The sequence below is a fragment of the Anastrepha obliqua genome, chromosome 1, assembly GCF_027943255.1.
Source record: "Anastrepha obliqua isolate idAnaObli1 chromosome 1, idAnaObli1_1.0, whole genome shotgun sequence".
Lineage (NCBI taxonomy): Eukaryota > Metazoa > Arthropoda > Insecta > Diptera > Tephritidae > Anastrepha > Anastrepha obliqua.
Window position 1 is genome coordinate 35203776 of NC_072892.1, and position 19368 is coordinate 35223143.

A 19368-nucleotide genomic window follows, 5' to 3' on the forward strand; every position below is an offset into this window, starting at 1 on the left:
CATGTATACATACATATAAGTGCCATTATGTCTCTACAACAATTCTCTAAAACATTGTTATTCTCTCTAACTGTATATAGTATAATTTCAATTACTACTTTAGAGTAAGTTCTTAGCTTTTAAGTTCTTCCTCATTCACTCTTGTTTCTTATTTCAAACCACTTACACGTGTGTGAACACCATTCTGAATAAAATTATAATAGTAAACCTTTAAATTGTGGTTTATGTTAGTTATATATGTACATAATTAAAAAAAAACATATGCATCCACACAAGGATATTTCACATTAGACGCATAGAGCGAGTTCAAAAAATATTCATTACTTTTTCGCTTCGTTTGTTGAACTTTAGAAAACCTTTACCGTCTTATAAATCGCACTTTTAGCTAATAAATTTAAAAAATTCTACGTAGTAGACTTACCTTTGTTGGCTGCAATTTTATAGTTTAACTTCAGAATAATTTAGTTAACTGACCTAACCCTTTGGAAAGACTAACTGTTAATATTTCAAATTGTCAACTGCATCGGGTCTGAATGTTTTATGTTGGAATTCCAAAGTACAATTAAGTCAAGTTTGCTCCTTTAACTACAGTCATATCCGAGTTAAATGAGGTTCCTGATTTGGACTCTTCCCTGCCTTATGGAGCTGTCCGTAGTCTATTATGTGGTTATTTTTAAATTGTATTTGCTTCAGTTTTTGTTTGGTATTAAATTTATTCTACAGTTTGTAAGAAATTTGTTCATTTGGCTTAAAAAATAAATAAATGTATATCTTCAATTAGAGGGAGCCAATTTACTTTAATGCAAACAAAAAAAAAATATTTTGCACCACCCATACCTTTTACTGCTAAAAACACTTTTTTGCTGCGGAATTGTAAGTTATTCAAAACTAAATTAGTTTTTATTAATAATTTGGTTCAGCACCCATTTATGACTCGTGCATATGCAGGCATACAAAACTTTTCTATTTTAAATAACTTTATTACATATAATTTTTCGCAAAGTATTTCACTCTGCCTTCAAGTGGAACTCGAAGTCCTTCTCATTGCCATCTTTGGTGAAGATGCGCACATATGAATATTTAATACCAAATTTCCAGAATGCAATGTATGGCAAGTAATATGAAATAAAGTTGTTCAACCGGACGCGGAAGTTGAGATACCAACGCACAATGCTGAACTTGTGTAGATATGTTACCAGAAAGAGGCCATACGAAACGAGAAAACGATCATACCAACCCAAGTCATAGTAGTAAAGTTTCTGTTTCGGATCGATTATGACACCGGGACGATGGTCGAACTCATAGTATTCGTATCCTTTCACATAAGTCAATCGCTTTGTAAAAAATAACACCGATCCCACGGTGAGCGCCGTATTTATTGGCCACAATCCATCGACTAACGCCTTTGCCATCTGCTCAAAATCAGCACTCGTATTCTCTAAAGCCGGTTCATAAACACGTCGCATCACAATTTCCAGACGTTGCTTGGTTTCAGACCAATTGCGCCCACAAATGTTATATTCATCCTTAATGCCGATCAAGTAGCCCAGCACTCGCCACATATGCGCCGTACTCTCCAAGTACTCTTCATCGTATAGTTGCACGCGTGGCGCACCTAGCGTCGCATATCCAATAAAACCAAATTGCGTTAAAGCGAGATCTTTTTGCGTGATTTGTCCTGCGCCTAGTTTGCCACATGCCCTACTAGATTTTGAATGCGCTTTGCGTACCGCACGTAAGCTGGTCCAAAATTTCGAGTTGGCTTTGGATGGTGAAAAATCATACCATGCGTTGGTGTGCAGAGTTGTACGAACATAGCGGCGAAAAGCTGTGGCACAGGTGGATGATTGACGCGTACAAATAAGCACACGAAGTATGGAAGGAATCGCAAGGACGCCGACTAGTCCGTATAGCATGCCCGCGGTTATGAGGAAGCGATATGTATTCATGTAGTCTTGACCTCTGAAATGGAAGGAAAATTTAACATTGTTTTTAGCAATTTTCGTAGCAATTAATAAAAAACTGTAGAGAATGAAGTGTGCATAAAAAGTACATATGTATGTAGATATGTATGAAAGAACGGGCGGTCACATAACTGTCTATCTGTAGACACAATTTTAATAAAATATTGAATGTTGAAATACACTAAACTAAATAGTGAAGTACATTTGTGAAGGATTTTTTGTTTGCAAGGTTTGCACCAATATGATCTATTTAACGGTAACATGTAAATAGTATTTTCTATTTTATTATTTAAACAAATTTAGCACGGTGACTATTTTATAAGGTGACCAGATATGAACGGTGCGAAAATAAATTTTAATAAAACAACAACCGTTAACCGGTTCTCAGCAATTATCAAGGATTCTGTTGATTGGCTGACGCAAACGGGGTTATTCCAACTGTTTATTTACTGAACTGAACCTGTTGGTGCTATTCGAACAAAATCAACACAACCTACGCTCATTTCTGAACAACGGCTGATTGTATAAGTGTGTGAATACATGTGAAATGAGTGGGCAGAATTTTGCTGTTGAATACCTGGTGACGTGGCAGTCGAAGTTACTCACAAAATTTTGCTTGGGAGCGCCAAACCTGATAATCTGTCATCCTTGCTCGAGCTCTTCCAAGGTGTTTGGCTTGTTTGCGTAGAATAATCCTTTTGCATCAAGCGACGGAATAGTCCGCGAACAAAATCTCTCTCTTATCATCAAGAACGAAATAATCCACGATACATTATTTTTTTTAGTTAAAGTTAGAGGAAAGTAAGTAATTTTGGTAATCCTGTGATATCCTTTTCGAACAAACCCTAAAAGTATTGTCGACGTAAAGTTTTATAGACGCAAGGTATTTTGAGTACATCGCGCATTTCGAGCGATGCTGCAAGAACCTGACGTAGCTTCAGAGAAAATAATCGAGGGATGTCATGAGATGACACAGCCATCAAATTTCTGCTTCACAACTTTAAGTGTTGTGTCAGTTATTTGGCTCGTAGCGCCGCCAAGTTGAATTACAGCACGGATATATCGAAGTTGTCGACCTCTGTCTGCAGGACATGAAAATGGTGTCTTTTTCCCCACTTCGAAATAAGAGCCGATGATGCCGAGATGCTATCGCACCAAACAGTCAATCTTTGTCAATATTAGGATGACCGAAATATTTATTGTTTAGTTTTTTTGGTGCCCACTAAACTTGTTCTATGACCAACAAATTAGACACCTATTTTTTATTTATTTTTATTTAATATTTTCTCGTACCTCCAACTCTTTGAAAATTACCATTGAATTCCCATGAGAAAAATGTACTTTTCCTTAAATTTGATACGAAATGTTTACAGAACGATTTTATTTAATCTCAACAAATATGCAAAAAGTGATACCCTATGATTTAATTAAAAAAGAATAGGGTATTCATACATTGAGTTGTGGTCGCAAAATTAATGGAAATACGATTCGAACTTGTTTCACATCCCCCTCATTCTCCAGACTAGGACCTCTCGGAGTACTATTTGTTCCCCAATTTCAGAAAATTGCTGGCGGAAAAAAGATTATATTCAAATGACGCAGAAGCTAGGACGATGACAATATCCGATGGCGTCCCTTGGAGTGTTTGAGAGAAAGATTCTTTGGAAGATTTTTGGACCTTTGCACGTTAGCGATGGCTACTATCGCAGGCGATGGAATGATGAGCTGTATGAGCTTTACGGCGACATAGACATAGCGCAGCGGTTCCGTTGGCTAGGTAATGTCGTCCGAATGGACGCTCCGGCTCTGAAAGTATTCGATGCGGTACCAACTGGTGGTAGTAGAGAAAGAGGAAGTCTTTCCCTGCGTTGGAAAGATCCGGTGGAGAAGGACTTGGCTTCCCTTAGTGTGTCCAACTAGCGCGGGTTAGCACGAAAAGGATACGACTGGGGCGCTATGTTAAACTCGGCCAAAATCGCGTAAGCAGTTATTGCGCCAATCAAGAAGAAGAAGAAGAATAAGGTGATTGCATAAACCATTCCAATTGTTTCTTTTTTAAAAAAATATAGTTCCTAGTACAGCAAAAACCATATAAAGCAAAGATTCGAACTTTGTACTCAGAGTAAAATAAGGAAAATTTTTATAGATCGTGGAATTTCGTCATTTTTCAAGTTGTGAAAAAACCAAACTTAGTTTTGAAAATTCTTGTCTACTTGAAAGAAAACACCCAACACCGTCAGCAGAAAAAATGTCAAAAATTAGCGCAGTTTTTAACCACTAATACCAGAATTCAGTGATATAGAAAACGCTTATACGAAATTTTTCTAAAAATTCTAAGTAAAAAGTTTGAAATTTTGATGAAGATTTGCCGAATTTTCACAAATTTTATACAAAGTTCGCAACTTTGCTTTTTATATGGTTTTTGTTGCGGTATGAACTATAATTTTATAAAATAATAATTGAAATTACAAAATAAATAAATAATAGACGCCCACAATATGTCTGTACTTATAAAGGGTGGTTAAGTTTTAAGAGTCGGTGTTGATTAAAATACAATTTTTTTAGAAAATTATTGTCATTTCTCTTTTTTATGATAATATTGGTATAGCTCAATTACGTATGGAACAAAATATCGGTCAAATGGCCGCCGCGGCCTCGGCGGCACACCTCCATCCGATGGTTAAAATTTTCGATGACGCTGAGGCATAATTGAGGTTCTATGTAGTTAATGTGCCGAATTATCTCATCCTTTAGCTTTTGAATTGGTGCTGGCTTATCGACGTACCCCTTTTCTTTCAAATAACTCCAAAGAAAGAAGTCTAACGGTGTTGTTGACGTTTACGTGTGGTTCACATTCAACATCGGAACTTGAAATTTAACCACCCTTTATAATTTTCGCTACAGCCTTTGTTATGTGTTTGGCTGAGCTTCCCTCCAATTTGCGGTGCGCCTTTTGTCCCTCTCTCACTAAATACGTTGACCTACACCTTTCCTGTATGGCAAACGGTTTTTATGAGAATTTTCCATTGCAGAAATGCATTCGGTGGCTGGTCAAAGTCTGCTAAGTGGGCGAACGTTTTAAGAAAAAAAAAATTAATACGACTCACAGGCAGTCACGCACAAGCACTCGGCTATTTTAGCTCATAAAAACGATATCAATCAAATTTACGAGTTTCACAAAATTTATGATGTGTGGCTTTGCATTTGCATAATATAAAGTAATCGCACTGAATTCTAATTGAGTAATTTTTCTTTTTCTTATTCTACTTCTATTTTCCTTTATTCTACTAAGAATGTTTCACTATGACATCTTCATAGTTGGCTCTGACTTAATTTTAATTTCGATTATGCCGATAAAGGCAAGTCAGAAGAGATGGAGAGAATGTTGATTGGATCTGCGTTATCCAGTGTTGTGGTGCGTAAGGCGGAGATAGATGGACAATGTAGGAGAATGTGGCGTACGGTTAAGCGGTTCGCGTTGCAAAAGTTACGCATTGGCGGTGGACTCTTTGTTAAATGGTATTGGTTTGTTAAAAGAGTATGTCCTAGCCTTAAACGTACAAAGCATCGGTTCATCCAAGTAGTAGTCGAAGTTGGCAGTATGGTAGCGGAACCGTGTGGATTTACTTCTTTGTATTCATGCTGGTAGATATACCAATTGGCACTCAGCTGAGACTTTAAAGCTCTGGAGTATATGGTTTTAATTGATGTTGTACTAAATGGGTTATAAAAGTGCAAACATGAATTTAAGGCAAGATTTGCGGCATAGTCAGCATGATGATTGCCAAGTATACCCGAATGTCCAGGTATCCACATTAGTTTTGTGTTTGATGCTTTCTTAATTAACAATTGTTGCATGTTATATATTGGGCCTACTACATCCATTCGAATGTTTCTTGCAGCATTGAACACTGATTGACTATCAGTGCATATTAAAACCTTTTGTCTAATCTTTACAAGATTTAATGCTGAAATTATGCCCTGTAATTCAGCTTCAAAGATATTGGCGTCCTGCGGTAGTAGTCCGTGAGAAAGGGTTTGCCCAGCTTCATTTGTAACAGCAAATGCGATGCCATTGACTTGCTTGGTGCCATCAGTGAAAAGGAGATTCCAACCACTTCGTTTCAGAGGGTGCACCATGCTCCAGAAAATTTGCTGATATGTTGTGTTGTTCGTGCACTGTTTACGTAAATAGCATAAGTCTTCGATAAAGCTTTCAGAGTTTAGAGCCCAGGGTGGTAGCTTAGTTTGAGGTATCCTCATTGGAGATATCTTCAAGTTTAAATTATCGGCGAGCTCTTTTACCTCGCATAATGTTGATTTACAATATGTGAAAGTGGTCTTCTTCTTTTATTCAGTAAACGAATTTCATGGTGAAGAATATGAGTGGAATCGCAGAATAATTTGTATATTATGCGACTTCTGAGATATTTCGTGCGATCTTCAAGTGATTGAAAACCACCTTCCTTTAGCATATTTATAGTAGGTGTTGTCCTAAAAGCACGTAAACTTCTCCGAACCGCTGCATGAAATGGTGCTTTGATTTTATTAATGGTAGACTTACTACATTTTCCATATATTTGCAGACCATAGTCAATTTTTGATTGTATAATTAGTTTAGTTGCGGTAAGTAGTGTGTTTGTATGTATACAACTTTTTTTTGATGACAAATATTTTACAATATTCAATCTGGTAGCTAGATTATACATTCATATAATATTTTCACCCAATGATGGTTATAGTCATGTTTTTATGATGGAACTCCCTTCCCACAGCCCCCAGGCCGCGCCACCACTCTCATTCGTCACTAATAATCGAATATTTGCTTAAATTTAATCTAAAAAATCTTAGTTTTCCCTATTTCCCACTATTTATAGCACACTCTAGACTTCATAATCCGCATAAGCTGTTCAACTATGACCCAAATGCAAAGTTCAAAAACGGTTTGCGATAGAAAATTAATAAAAATAATTTTGCTTGATATTTTTCTGAATGATTGTTTTTATTTTATTCATCGAGGCATAGCAACGGATGCCGGGTATTGTAATATTATGGTTATTAACAAAAAATTATTTTCTATGAAATTATTGTTTGTAATTCTTTTAAATACATATCCTAAATCCCTCAAAACTACTCCTACGCGAGCGGGGCCGCGGGTTAAAGCTAGTAAACGATATTTTTCAATTCACTATGTTTTAATAACTGAATTTTATTCATAACCAAAGTAGTGATGACATTTCATATCAAGTGAATTTAGGTTGAGCTCACCAATTAATCAATAAAATTCGATTATGAATTACACAAGCCTTTCTATACACTCTTCAATTCAAATACACATACATACATATGAAAAAGAATTTTCTTCCACATAAAAAGTTAAAAAACAACAATTTAAGATGCTAAACTTGTTGGAAATGTTGATCGGTGCATTGCGTTTTAGAAATTTTAAATTTTGTTTTGCATGAGCGTAGATGCCAAATTTTTATAAAGCTACTTTCTTTCGCATGTACGTACATACATACGTATTTATATAAATTATTAATCGCGGGCTTTAAGCCCATTCAAAATAATTTTTTTTTATTTAGTAAACAAGTTATTAAAAAAATAAAACTAATATTGGGACACCTTGTACATGTTAAAATTTATGTAAAAATAGGTTATTTTTTGTTATTGTTACAAACATAGGTATGGGCTAAAATTTATGTGATCGAAACTTATTTGTGTACTTTTTTATTAATAAAGTTACTGTATTTTTAAATTGTGTGTGACCGTTTATTACTTGGGTTCTCGAAAATGTTCGGTTTGGTCTTAAAAATCGCTGCTCAGTCGTTCTCTAATTTTAACACATACAACCCACATCTACACCTTCTTCGATTCGCCAAGTGTTAGCAAGTGGCGCATAGATGATGCAGCATCATCAGCAATAAACAAATATTGGTGGTACTAGAAAAAGCTACCAAAAATTACATTTGCTTGGAAGCACTTAATAGGTATAGGGTTATTCAATAGGTGCGCTTCAACTTTTTTCTGATAGGGAGGGCGAACGACGCAATATTTTTTATTTTTCGCTTGTCATTTGTAAACTTCATTAGTATACATTTCATCATGGAACGCTACACACTTGAGCAACGATTACAAATCGTGTAAATTTTTTATGAAAATAATCGTTCTGTTGCTGCTACTTTAAGAGCATTACGGCCATTTTACGGTCCATTTAACAAGCCGTTCCGTTTTGGGGTTCTGTGAAGTCATTGGTCTACAGTAGCAAGCCGGTGACGATTTGTGAGCTCAGAGCCAATATTGAACGCGAAATTGCTGGAATTTCGGCCGATTTATGCAAAAGAGTGGTCGAAAATTGGGTTCAACGATTGGACTTCGTAAAACGTGCACGCGGTGGTCATGCAAAAGAAATCGAATTTCATACTTAAATGTATATGTTCAAACTCGATAATAAAAAAAAAAATAGTTAAAAAGTCAAACCGTTTGTGTTTTATTCAAAAAAGTTCAAAAGTTGAAGCGCTCTTACTGAAAAACCCTACACCTGTTGTATGAGGTACAACACTACTCGCTAGCGACGACTTCTCGATAACTTTGTTTTTGCTTTTACATGCAAATTTTTCCACAAGTGAGCAGAGCCCAGAAATAGCAAGCAGAGAAGTGGTGAATCCCAAGTCAAGTGAGCAGAGCGCGGATATATCGGGTAGAGAAGTGGCTAAATGCGCCTTATGTTAAAAAACCTCTGTAAAAGCAGAAACAATGTTAGGAGGAGACCGCGAATTTCACTGTCTGACTGCAATTTTCGCGACCACTGTCTTAACATCAGTCATGTCATTTCGTAGTCTGACAACTCAATTTTCATTTTACCGCGCCATTTGCCTGCGCGAATTCAGGTATCCGATTTACTTGATGCCATTTTCAAAATAAAAAGATAAGACAGTAAGGTGCCCACATGAGAAAATCGGACGAATATGACAGATGTTAAGACACATTTAGTGGAAGGTGCAGATGTGGGGTTGAGGCGGGCGAGTTAATGCAAGTGATTGTTGAAGCGACTACGATTCAAAACCTAATGGCCCAGACCACGAAACCCACAGTTGTTGCATGAAACCAGTGTGTGTTGTATGTTAGTGGTATCAGTTTAGCCCAGCTGCTTGAGCCTTGGTTCGGTTACGGTTCCAATGCAGAGTTAACATCAGTTAAAAGATTATTGAACAATAAAAAAAATAGCGAAAGGTATCGAAAGGAACGTTTAAAGTTTGCTAAGAAATAGAAAAATTTCACCTTTGATATGTAAATGACGTGGAAATTTCTGTTAGCCAATTAGTTCAAGAATGTATTGGTGCTTCCAACCGGTGTAGTAATTTTTCCATCCAGTCGCCTTTTGAGCTAAAATACAAGTATGTATGTACATATATATATATGTAGCTGACTATAAAATCCCCCTTGATATTTCTAGAAAAAGTGTTATTGCCTACAATTAAGGCAAATAAAAGCTTAAAGCTTTCAGTTTTAAATCAAATGTGCAAACTCGTGCTAACTACTTTTTTTTAATACGTAACTAGTTTGTTGATACTTACATAGATCAGTGATAACCTACTCTGATAGTATACGATCATTCTACGACAAAATCATATATTATCAAACATTTTTTTTTTTAATTTCTATAAGTTAAAGATTATAATGCTATATGAAAATTTATAATGCTATGAAATTTAATGACTCTGATTAAAAGTTATTAGCTCTATATAAGAGATACTTATATTTTTTATTACTATTGTTTAATAACGTAAAGGAATTATCTGTGGGTGTTGGGCCGTCAATGCCAATGGGTTAATTGGCTGGGCAATAGATGTGTTTTCGCAATACGTAACTTCCAACGAAGTGTGTGACTTGTCAGTTTATATACTTTATCTCAAACGCCTGCTAACAAATGCGCGCGAGGGCTATAGAGCCACTCAAAGATATCATATATTATAGGAGTGTGAAACTTCACTTGAGCAGTTTTAATGCATGACACATTAACGACTTACATTAAATTAAATGAAATTCGTAGCCCATTTCACTTTTTTAGTTTGTATTTTTAAATTTTTATAAGTACATGTATTATAAAAATTTAGTAGCTCGTATCATATTTCGAATAATACTTGTAAAGGGTGATCAATTTAGAGGTATCGAATTTTAAACTGAAATAAAATAACGATAGTTCAAATTGATTGGGCAATCTTTATTATTTTTGTGCAGAATCATTCATGACATTTATTTTTTAAGGGTTATCCTTTTCAAATGTTGGCCGTAACTGCAATTCGGCCATCCGTAAACACCAATTTTGAATGAGTGGCTGAAGGACTTCGGTCGATATCTCCTGAATAAATGTAGTAATGTGGGCTTCCAATGCCAATAAGACTTTACATACCTCCACATATAAAAGCCCAAAGGTGCGATATCACACGATCTTGGTGATCCATCCACCGGTCCGAGACGAGAGATAAACTGCTCATCGAAACGACGAAGTAGTGAATCTATTGTTTTATGAGTTGTATGGTAAGTAGTGTCATCCGTCGTCTTGTTGGAACCATGTGCTGTAGAGATCACGGGCTTCAATTTCCGACATCAAAAAATCGTTTATCATGGCGCTATAGCATTTGCCATTCACGGTTACATTAGTGCCAGCCTCGTCTTTGAAGTAATGTGGGCCGATGATTCCACCAGCCTATAGGCCGCACCAAACGATTGTTTTCGTTGTTTTCAATGGATGTAATGGCTTCGGGCAGCTCTTCAATATAGCAATTTTGCTTATTGACGTAGCCATTAAGCCAAAAATGGGCCTCCTCGCTGTACACCATAAGTTGGCCTGAGCGCACGATGAAACATTTTCCTCGATTTTCGTTATAAAATTGTATGATTTGTAAACATAGTTGAGACGCATGATTCAATGATAAAAGGTTTGCTCAGTAAGCAGCTTTCTCGTTCTCTCTTGACAAATCGGCTCCCTTAGCAAGACTCTGGGTTGCTAGCTCTAGAAATTTTGAGTAAAAGTGGAGGAATAGTAAAATTTGTAGAAAAAACATTTCATTTTCAAAATGGTCTGCTTACGAGCAACAACTCGCTAAAGAGTTTTCATCGGTATGTTCAGGATTATGATAGTACGATATGAAATACATACCGCTTAAGTCAGGACATGATAGAGTAATTGAGGCAATCCGAGATCGATGAGTGGAAAATTTAAAAGCTTTATTTCTTATGATGTGGTGATTTAGACGGAATTAATGTTTTGCAAAGAGCTAGCATTTCCCAACGAGTTACGACAGGGAGAATAATTGGATAGCCCCGACGCGATCGATAACATTTTAGATCTCATTATAAAAAAGTTGGGATTGCTGGAACTTGTTTCTAATGACCCCACCTTCCCATGGATGGATGAAGTGTCCAGAGGAGGCTTAGCAAAGCACAGTAGCAGCATGAAAAAGCTCCACATAAAACTGTAGGTCCTTCCATTTATGGAATAACATCAAGACGCGCACCGAACAGAATTGTACGTGCCAATTATTTATTTATTTTTAGCAAAAAAGTTTCATATTGGCGAAACTTCGGAACTTCGCGATCGATTTTAAAGTTAGAAATTAATTCACAAAATAAAATCTGGGATTAAGTGAAATAAATTCTTGTTTTAATATTAGACTTGGCAATTTCCGCTAATAACTTCTATTTGTACCATTCTCTACTTTCAAATATTAATTAAAATTTATTTTTTAAACCATTCGCAGTTTCTTTCCATTTAAGTAAGAAAATACTTTTTTGCTACCATTTTTACCAAAAAGATTTTAATATTTTCCACTTCATTCACCTTCTTAAATACAACCTTTTGTAAGGGAGTGTCAAAAATCGAATGTCACTAGTGAGCAAACCTTTAATAATTGAATCATGGTTGAGACGTAGGTCATGATGAAATGTTAATGAATATTGAAAAAAATTATGTATTTATTTTGACAGTAGTAACGCGTGATCTGTCAAAAAAACCCTTGGAAAAAATTCTTAGAATCTGATCGCCCTTTATTAATACTATCATTTCCACCTTCGGATTCATCTTTTAAACCGATTTCATATAGTTTTTCTTCATTGAAACATCACATTTTTTGATTATACACCTATGTGCCTTATTGAATTTTTGGATTCTCCATCGTCGATTTTTTATGTGGTCAAAATTTTGTCAAATTCTAGTTCCACAAAGTGGGTCAAAACGTCGTTCAAAAAAATATAGTATTAATATGTATTAAATTATTTTCCTCAAAAATCATGTAAACGCATATACGCTATTTTTACATAAACTAAATTTTCTGTTTATTCAATAGAATAGTAATGTATACTCACATACTCTATTTTAACTTTTAGGAAAAAAATCAATTTTGTCATGACACAAACACCTAAAATGACGTATAATGATATACGTTGTTGTTCAACAAATATTTTCAATTTGTTCATTTGTATGAATCTTATAGGCCGTTATATTCTCAGAACAATTAACATGTGTTTTAAAATTACAAAAAACAAAAGTAGCCTATGCAATGCTTACGTTGTTTTATCATGTATGTAAATGCAATAGAAATAATTTGTGCAATTTAGGATTTCAGTTCGTTGTTGAAATTCGCTCGTTCATAATCATTTAGCCGTTCATTCGTTCCCAATTGGGACATTTAATCATGGATTTCTCAAGCTCTGGTGAGTATCTGGTATCTTAAATTGCAGGAAAGAATATTTAGGTATATTAATTGTCAACAGAATTTGCGACGGAATCAACAGGAGCCCGTTGTGTGAAACTTGCTCCAAACTCTGTTGGATTATCTGTGGAACCAGTGGATTCAAATATATTGTGTATATTCACCAGAAGAATGGCCAACTATACTTAGACTGGCAAGACGAAAAAATCCGTACGCTGTAGAAAGGCTTAACTACAGTGATATTATTGATCTCAAAACGACGTTCTCAAAATTGCACCATAACTTGAAGAAAAATGTCAACAATGAATCGGTAAATTGGCTTAAAATTAAGGTAATAAAAAGTGAAAAGAGACAGTTGTTATACAAGGAACAATGGAACGAAGACTTCAAAGTGATTGATATAGATGGCTCGAGAATGAAAAAGAAAGGAATCACAAATTTTACATTAACTCACAAATATAAAAAAGAACTACCAATTTCTGACACAAAATTGAAGGATCTCAAAGATTTATGCAAAAAAAAAATGTAATTCCTCCCGGCTCACAAACTTTTTTTTGAATTTACAGGGAGGAATCGCGATTGTTTCGATGAACCAGACAGATTCGAAGAAGAGGACGAAGACGACAGTAAATAAAGACCATGATAATAATTTACGATAATAATTTTTGTTCACTAAAAGGATGATTATAATAATAAAAATTGGTCAGTTAACAAAATAGACTCATTTTTATACAGTCTTAAAAAAAAACGTCGAAAATAATAAATATTTACAGACATAACGAGATTTGAGCTACTTTCGACAAAAATTTTGAAATTCATTTTCTCAAAACATCAATAAATTTATAGGCTATTAAAATACTAAGGGGACGATATGTTTATGAGGAGCTTTTTTTCATGGCAGAAATACACTCGGTGTTTTGCCATTGCCTGCTGAGGGGTGACCGCTATTAGAAAAATAGTTTTCCTTAATTTTGGTGTTTTCACCGAGATTCGAACTGACGTTCTCTCTGTGAATTCTGAATAGTAGTCACGCACCAACCCATTCGGCTACGGCGTTTGTTTAATTTTACTGATGCAAAAATGAGGAAAAATATAATATATGAATAAAGTTTGCTTACTGCTTACACATTTTCCAAAGGTGACGGAGAACCAAAAAAAAGTCGATTTTCAAAGAAATACGAGTGCATATGTGTAATTGTGTTAGAGTTTCGGTCACGCAGGTTTTGCTGGGAAGACATACATATATATATGTATTTTCCAACAGATTGCTCACTCGAGTGATGTTATCATTCTTCTCTAATTAGCGTATTAAATACTATTTTATTATCTCATACGTACGGTTGCTTCTTATTGTTTTCACGTATAACTTTTATTTGTAAATTATAAAAGTAATCAAATAAAATATTTGAATAGTTGTTTCATTTTCCTAAACCCCATTTTTCTAGCTCTTTGAATTTTACCAAAATAATATTAATATATTATAATATAATAATAATTATAGCTCTTTGAATTTTACCATAATAAAGTGCACGCGCACATTTTTTGGAATTTACAAAATTCTTTAGCATTTGAAAACAATACAGCTTCAATCATACTTGTGATTTTTAAAGTTAAAACATCTTTGGTATAAAGTGGGCCACAAACATGCAACAAATCATAGCAATCGGTTGAAATTGAGAAAAACAGATCGACGTGTGTTTGGCGTGGTTTGGGACATATCAAGGCAAATTCATTAAAGGTGGTGGCACTAGACCAATAATAACTTCTTGTACATTAGAATGCCACGAGAAAAGAGAGTTGAAAAGGAAAAGAAGAACTACGTTGAACAGTCTAGCAGTTGGAGCTAGAAGCATACGACTATGGTGCGAATGGAAGGACTTTTCGTCATTACATTTTGTGCTGACATCCTAACTTCAACATTTTTTGTTTTTCTTGTAATTGGTTGCGTGCAAGGCATATCTCTTTTCTCGCCTTTAGTTTCGAAATGCCAGTAAAACGGAATGACGGAAAATTGTTGTTGTGTTGTGAATGCTCAACAAACTAATTCTATCTATTTGCCATTCACTCCATTCTTCTATTCTCTTTCCCTTGACAGTTCGAATTTTAAAAAATGTTGTTGTTGCTCGAATGGCACCACCTTGCATAGATTCGCCCTGGTTGCGTGTGCGTGGCAGGGATGACGATTTTTGTCATTTCTTTTGAGATTTCAAAGTGTACACATGATCGGAAAATTGGCAACCATCATACATAGCAATTATTTTCTTGCCGCGCTCCGTGTTTACTCGGCGGTGAGAAACGTGAAATGTAAATCTTAATCATCCAATTGTGTGGCGAAACGGATTTCAACCGATTGTTATTATTTGTTGCGTGTTTTTGGCCTGCTTCATTGTCCAATTAATTATATAATATTTACAAAAGTATTCAAGCGCGACAAGTGAAATCGTTTTTTACGTGCACTTCATGCATACAGTCTGTCTAATAGAAGCGTGACTCCCATAACATAATAAACACATGGGCTGAAAGGTTCTGGGCCTAAGAAAGAAAACACTTTTTTGTTCATAATTAGCTTTATTTATCCACGTAATTTCCATCAAGAACAACGTCATCATTCCAGCGCAACATTTCAATACCACTTTTGTAAAACGATTAATCTTTTGGCTCAATTTCAGCGATAACCTCTTCATTCGAGCGAAATTTCTGACCAGCGAGCATTTTTTTAAGTCTGCGAACAGCCGGTAGTCGCTGGAAGTCAAATCTGGCGTATACGCTTATGTGGGAGCAATTCGGAGTTCAATTCATGTAGTTTTGCCATTGTTTTGATTGACTTGTGACACTTGTGCGTTGTCATAAGCGGACGCTTCTTTGCAATTTCGACCTTCAAACGCTCCAATAACGCTACTTAATATTCACTGTTGATGGCATTCCCCTTCTTAAGATAGTTGATGAATATTACACCCCGCACATCTAAATATACCGAGGCCATAACCTTCCAGCCGATTGTTGTGCTTTCGGGCGCTTTGGACGAGGTTCACCAGTTGCTGTCCACTAGGATGCCAATCATTTTGATTACGGAGTGAAGTCATGGATCCATGTTTCATCAATTGTCACATATCAAAGCATACATTTCGGTTTATTATGTTGATACATGGCTAAACACTGCTCAAAATCATCAACACGTTCTTGATTTTGGTCAACAATTAGCAAACGCGACACCCACTTTGAGCAAAATTTTCTCATAATAAAATGCTCATGCAATATAAAGCCAGCACGTTTATTGATATTTCTCAATGTCAGCTAATCCACTCAACTTCACTTTCGGTAATTCAAAACGAATGTGTGGATTGTTTTTTATATCTTCTGATGTTACCGCCTCATTTGGACGTCGACTGCGTTTGAAATCAACAAACCATTGTTTTATTGTTGTTTCTGATTGAGCGGAGTCCCCATAACACTTTTCAAGCCATTGCTTCATTTGAACGGTATTTTTCCCCATCAAGAAGCATTCTAAATTAAAAATTCTTTTTGATCCATTGTTTTGAAAATAACAAAAGTAACGTCACTTATAGCACAATAACTCACAAACTAATGAGTAGAACATCATGATATTTTAATAGCTGCCTTTTTAAGGTCTGTACTAACTAAAAAATGGGTGAATGCAATAAAACTAATTCCATCAATGTGTTAGGCCCTGGACTTTTCACACCATGTGTCATTATACGCAATAAAATTTTTAGTTGCCACCATTAGCTATAATGGCTTTACATCTTCGTGTCATACTTTCTGTTAATTTCTACGCAAGTTGTGGCGGTATTCGACTCCACATTAGCCGAATTTGTCTAGATAACTGTTTGAGGCCCACATTTGTTTTCCTTTGGGATTTCGCTTAACCATTGTCCAAACATTTGCAATAGCGTTGGCATCAGGTGACTGTACTGGTCAATTCAACATTTCAATTCCATTTCACTGTTTCCACACCACATTCAAATTGGCAGTAAACACAAATAAAAGGCCAAATGCTTTTTCGGAGAAGCAGTCCCAAACATGAATCTTAACTGGAGCCATAACAGTTCACGGAAGTTGTCGATTATCAGCAGTAGACCAGGAGCGGCGTGTGCAACTATTCGCCGAAAAGGAATATTCATCCTTGAATATTACATTCATTTAATTTCATTCTAAATTATTCTTAGCCCACGGAAATCTCTTTTCCATGTGTGATCCGGAATTTGAAGTCTTCTACTCAACGACCTCGAATCGTGTCTTTGGATACATTAACACCACTTTTCCTTAAAACTGCTTCAGCTTCACGTAACGATAATTCGGGTTTGTCGCAAACAAATCAATGATCTTCTGAAATTGCTTTGGAGAGGTATTTTGCTTCTGTGCTCGTTCGCGGTTAGGTTAGGTTAGACTTGGCTGATCCCGTAGATCGCATATAGACCAGAAATTCGTCCATAGTGCTACCAAGTGTTTGTATGGAGAGTTAAGAACTTTATATTACATATATGTTGTTTTTAATAAACACAGTTTAGATAATTTAAGTAGGCTGCCAATTTTTTGATCTGCCACGCTTTCTAAGGTTGAAAATGATGCAGAACCTAAGCAGTTTATTCGTGATTTGCTAAGTGTGGGGGAAGTCTTCAACGTTTTTAACTTAGGTATACCGGTATTTATGAAGGTCTTCGATTAATTCAAATATTTTACTTCATATGCACGTGACATTTTTGGACCTTTATGTTAGGGTGTGTATGTAGGAACACTGCACTTGTTTCTTATACGTGAAACTCATTTTGTAACAACAACGTACGCTTTCCAAATTTCTCACAGAACTAACAAATTGCACAACATTTAAATTTTCCACGCATGAATTTAGCCGATCACGCTTTTATTAGACAGACTGTAGCTGACACACATGCATACATACATATAACTTGCTACTTGTTACTTGGCAGTTTTACGTACATCTATTTTCGTTTTTGCAAATCCAACGGAAGTGCATCGTTAGTTGATTTTTATGTAATTAATTGATGTATACAAACTGATTTATCTTCAATCAAAGTAACTTGCTCTGCAGCGCTGCTTAATAATTTCTTCATAATTTTTGCTTTTTCGCTGTATTTCGGCTTCCGATTTTTTTGTTTGCACATTACCAAACTAACAAAAATTAGTTACAAAATTCGCTCACAACAAAACACATTTGCCGAATTGTCAACTAACAGAGCGCCAAATTAAGAAAATTGGTTCGAGTACCCCTATATATGGTATGTATGCCCATATATTACAGTGATTACAGTTACATACTTGTAATATATTCCATTGCACATCGAAAATGGAAGTAGTTAACTTTTTTGGGTAAAGAAGTCTTATTTCCCCTACTTTAGCATTTGTTTTGTACTCACTTTCTAAATAATTTCTCATCGTACCATGGCGGCATTTCCATTGGTGCCCCACTGTCACCTTCCAGCGCACCATCATGCAGCAAATGATTCAAATAGGCCTGTGCATCCGGATCTTCTGTACCGTCCTGTCTCTCAACGCCATCTTTACTATCTTTATTAACGCTGGCGCAGTCCATTGCACTCGCTTCGGCTACAAAAATCCAAATGAAGTTAAATGAATATTCACATGAAAACTATATTGCCTGACAAGTTTGGATGAGCAGTTACATACAATATGTATTTCAACATGTGCACAATGATACACGTCCATTCATTAAAAACACAAACAAAACAAAACAAACGGTCGAATGTAAACAAAAGTTCTCTACGCGCTGTATTGAATGTGTGTGTGTGTGTGAACTAAGCAAGCTAACCTCATAAGCAACTGCATAGTCATCATTACACGAATTTACTTGGAGAAAGTGCTATCACACTTTCCGCTGCTTGGATTTTTGTTTTCTTTATCTTCTATTTCATTTAAATGCACGTACATACATACATACGTACCCGAATTGACCACATTTTCGGCTGCCGAATTTGTTTCTCTTCCTAAATCTGTGTCCATTATAACTCTTCAATATTAAATTTTTGTGAATCCCGGTAAAAAAGCCAGTAGGTTTAATTTAATTGATTTTTCTTGATTTACAGCTGTTTGGCAGTTCACTGGCGTCCATTCCATTCGTCGACTCTGTGGATATTATGTGATTCAAACCCAGTCTTCGGGCCATTTATCTTTCTTATTATAGTTTAGTTGGCTCTATTTTTAATTCACTAAACGATTTGAGCAATAACATCACTGCAGAGAGTAGAGAAACTTGTAAAACTAAATTTTATATATGGACAATCAGATTGCAACATTTTGTTGCAACGCAACATCGAACCAAATTTGTTTCCTACATTCGGCTTAGGTTTGGTGGACACTAGTGATGACCTACATTTTTCTTGTAGACGTAGCAATACAAATTTAATAAATTAATAAAACAAATATTGCCGAATACCAAGGCAGCCAGCGATTATTCTTGCTGGTTGGTTAATTATTTACAGTTGGTTCACCTTTAAGGAGTTATATACAGTTAGAATTTTCAAAAAATCGATTTTTTATTTTTTTCTTGATGTACATATATTTATGAATACTCACAGAAAATTTAATATCGTCTCGCTGAATATTTTCGAAGTTACACGAAAATTGGAAACACTGTGCTTGAAAATACAAAGCAAACTTTAAAGGCGTTTTTCTCAAAATGGTGTTTTCAA

The 19368-nt window shown here is 35.5% G+C and overlaps 1 protein-coding gene across 1 annotated transcript; it reads right to left on the reverse strand.

The window, feature by feature from the left end:
- Positions 1-871: 871 nt before the first annotated feature.
- LOC129253327 (uncharacterized) lies at positions 872-18898 on the reverse strand. Its single transcript, XM_054891642.1, has 3 exons — positions 18622-18898; positions 18076-18265; positions 872-1962 (listed from the first exon to the last, which is right to left on the reverse strand). The coding sequence occupies exons 1-3, from the start codon at positions 18677-18679 to the stop codon at positions 1008-1010; spliced, it is 1203 nt and encodes a 400-aa protein (XP_054747617.1). The 5' UTR covers positions 18680-18898; the 3' UTR covers positions 872-1007.
- Positions 18899-19368: the final 470 nt, after the last annotated feature.